The sequence below is a fragment of the Rhamphochromis longiceps genome, linkage group LG9, assembly GCF_057381845.1.
Source record: "Rhamphochromis longiceps isolate RC_006_pf linkage group LG9, R_longiceps_female_GT1.1, whole genome shotgun sequence".
Classification (NCBI taxonomy): Eukaryota; Metazoa; Chordata; class Actinopteri; order Cichliformes; family Cichlidae; genus Rhamphochromis; species Rhamphochromis longiceps.
The window spans coordinates 128174-130455 of NC_140565.1; the positions used below are offsets into that span (position 1 = coordinate 128174).

Here is a 2282-nt window from a genome sequence, read left to right on the forward strand (position 1 = left end):
CGCAAGCTCGATTTGCAGCAGTTCGAAGGCGGAGGAAAGGAGAGGTAAGGGTTATTTGTTTTTGACAGTGATAATATTGAGTCAGCGGAAGTCAATACATGGCCGAAGGGATTTATCTTTCTTCTCCATGAAGAAAAAGCCGGCACCTACTGGGGATGATGACGGTCAAATAATACCCGCAGCTAGTGAGTCCGTTATGTATTTTACCATGGCCTCCCTTTCTGGCTGGGTAAGGCTATACAGGTGGCCAGATGGTAGGGTGGCCCCAAGAAGGAGATCAATAGCACAATCGTAGAGCCTGTGAGGTGGAAGCGAGCGTGCCTCATCCTTGCTGACAAATTTTTTTTTCAGTGATTCACCCAAGAACCCAGTTTCCACAATAACAAAACCTTTGTCTTATTTTTTTCAGGAGGACTTTCCACTCTTCCTCCCCACTCCAGAGAATACCACATTGTGAACGAGAAAATATCCTGGACTGAAGCTCAGAATTACTGCAGAGAAAATTTCACTGACCCGGCCACAATCTACAACAGCAACATCAACCAACTGCTTCTTTCAATAGTACCAAACGTTAATGAGTGGGTTTGGATAGGGCTCTATAATGATCGTTACAGCTGGAAGTGGTCCATGGAGGAAAACCTTTTTTATGTTGGCAGTACACATGAATTTTTGATCTGGGCTAACGGCCAACCAGACTGTGCCAATGCAAATTAATACTGTGTGGCTCTTCAGGGACAAACACAGATGGATGATAGACCCTGTGGAGATTCTTACCCTTTCCTGTGTTACAATGGTAGGAAAAAGATTTGTTGCCCTATTTATCCTACAATTTTATGAGATTCATAACGTAGGTTCAAAATTCATCCTTTTTTTTAATCTTTCACAGCCAAAAATACAAGTTACATCTTAGTGATGGAGAACCAAACCTGGTCAGCGGCTCAGTCGTACTGCAGGACATACCACACAGACCTGACCAGTATAAGAAGCAAAGAGGAGAAATCCAACATCACGCTCACTTTGAATGGATCAGGGGTTCAGTATGTGTGGATTGGCCTCTACAGGGATCCCTGGGCCCCCTGGTCTGACAACACCACCTCCACATTCACTAACTGGCTCTCTGGTCAGCCTAATAACTTTTTTCCACCTGAGGACTGTGGAGCATTTAATTTAAAGACAGGAAAATGGTGTGATAGCAACTGTAGCAGCAGAGTCCGTTTTTTCTGTTTCACAGGTGAGGTCCAGAATGCAAACACTGTAAGATCCTGTCATCATGTAAAACACTAATGTTTGTGTTGTTATATGTGGTTCATTTTTAGCAGTGACAAAGCAAACAGTGGTGAAAATGAAGCTTCAGTCAGAGGCAGACATGCACAGCACAGAGATCCAGCAGCAGGTTTCACAGCAGGTCAGCAGTTCAGTCACCAACACAAACTTGACACAAGTTCAAACTATGCTTCAGGTTTTTCATCATCTGCACATTTTGTCCAGCTGTCAGGCCTCATGCTGTCAGAAGGACTGACAGACTTCAGGATTCGTTGGAGGAAAGTCCAGAGTTACCGTGACGAACAGTCAAAGAAGCAGGATGTGGACGATGACTGCAAAACTGAAGTCTGACTGGACTGAACCACTTCATGTGTGAAGTTAATAACATACTGTGCTGAGCTGTCTCATCCTTTAAACCTTTCAATATTTCAGAGTGTAAAGTTCCACCAACAGCTCATTTGTTCAGCTGCAGTTGTAGTTTGGTAGAAATAATTTTGGACCATAGTTGGACCGGCCATTGATGTGATTTTTTTGTTTTTATGGGCCAATGGTTTTTTGTTTTTGTTTTTTTGTTTGTTTGTTGTTTTGTTGTTTTGTAACGGTATAAACAACTAGAAAGCGAAAATTTCTGAAGAAATTTTAAGTGTGCCTATGCCGCCGCTAATCAGTATAGTTTGCCATTCAAACGGCTACAGAGAGCAAAACTCAGCAGAGCAGCCATTCTCCACCATGAACTATGGTAAAACCAAACACCGCTCGCGCCTCACAGATGACAGCTTACGGTTTTGTGTAAAGATGAGGTGACTTCGTACAGCCCCAATTTGTAGACGCTGTGCGCAGAGGTTCATAAGCAGACCCGACAATGTTTGCATGAACACACTTTGAAGCATTACGTTATGGACCACTTTTCACACATAGTTGCTGTACCCACACAGCCGGCTGTAGCTTTTCATCTCATAGCCCGACACATACACAAAAAAAAAAAAAAAAAAAAAAAAAGCAGAGAGAGCACAGACTTT

At 43.0% G+C, this 2282-nt stretch overlaps 1 protein-coding gene across 1 annotated transcript; it reads left to right on the forward strand.

The window, feature by feature from the left end:
- The first annotated feature begins 744 nt into the window (after positions 1 to 744).
- Positions 745 to 1614, forward strand: LOC146661460 (C-type lectin lectoxin-Lio3-like). The gene is made up of 4 exons (XM_085417922.1): positions 745 to 793; positions 887 to 1231; positions 1317 to 1405; positions 1489 to 1614. The coding sequence occupies exons 1-4, from the start codon at positions 745 to 747 to the stop codon at positions 1612 to 1614; spliced, it is 609 nt and encodes a 202-aa protein (XP_085274048.1).
- The last annotated feature ends 668 nt before the right edge of the window (positions 1615 to 2282 follow it).

What these genes read in the sequence shown, in the direction of transcription:
- LOC146661460 (XM_085417922.1), top strand. Translation starts at nt 745, where the DNA reads ATGGATGATAGACCCTGTGGAGATTCTTACCCTTTCCTGTGTTACAAT. An exon ending in CCCTTTCCTGTGTTACAATG is followed by an intron (nt 794 to 886) that starts GTAGGAAAAAGA and finishes AATCTTTCACAG; the next exon opens with CCAAAAATACAAGTTACATC. An exon ending in AGCAGCAGGTTTCACAGCAG is followed by an intron (nt 1,406 to 1,488) that starts GTCAGCAGTTCA and finishes CATTTTGTCCAG; the next exon opens with CTGTCAGGCCTCATGCTGTC.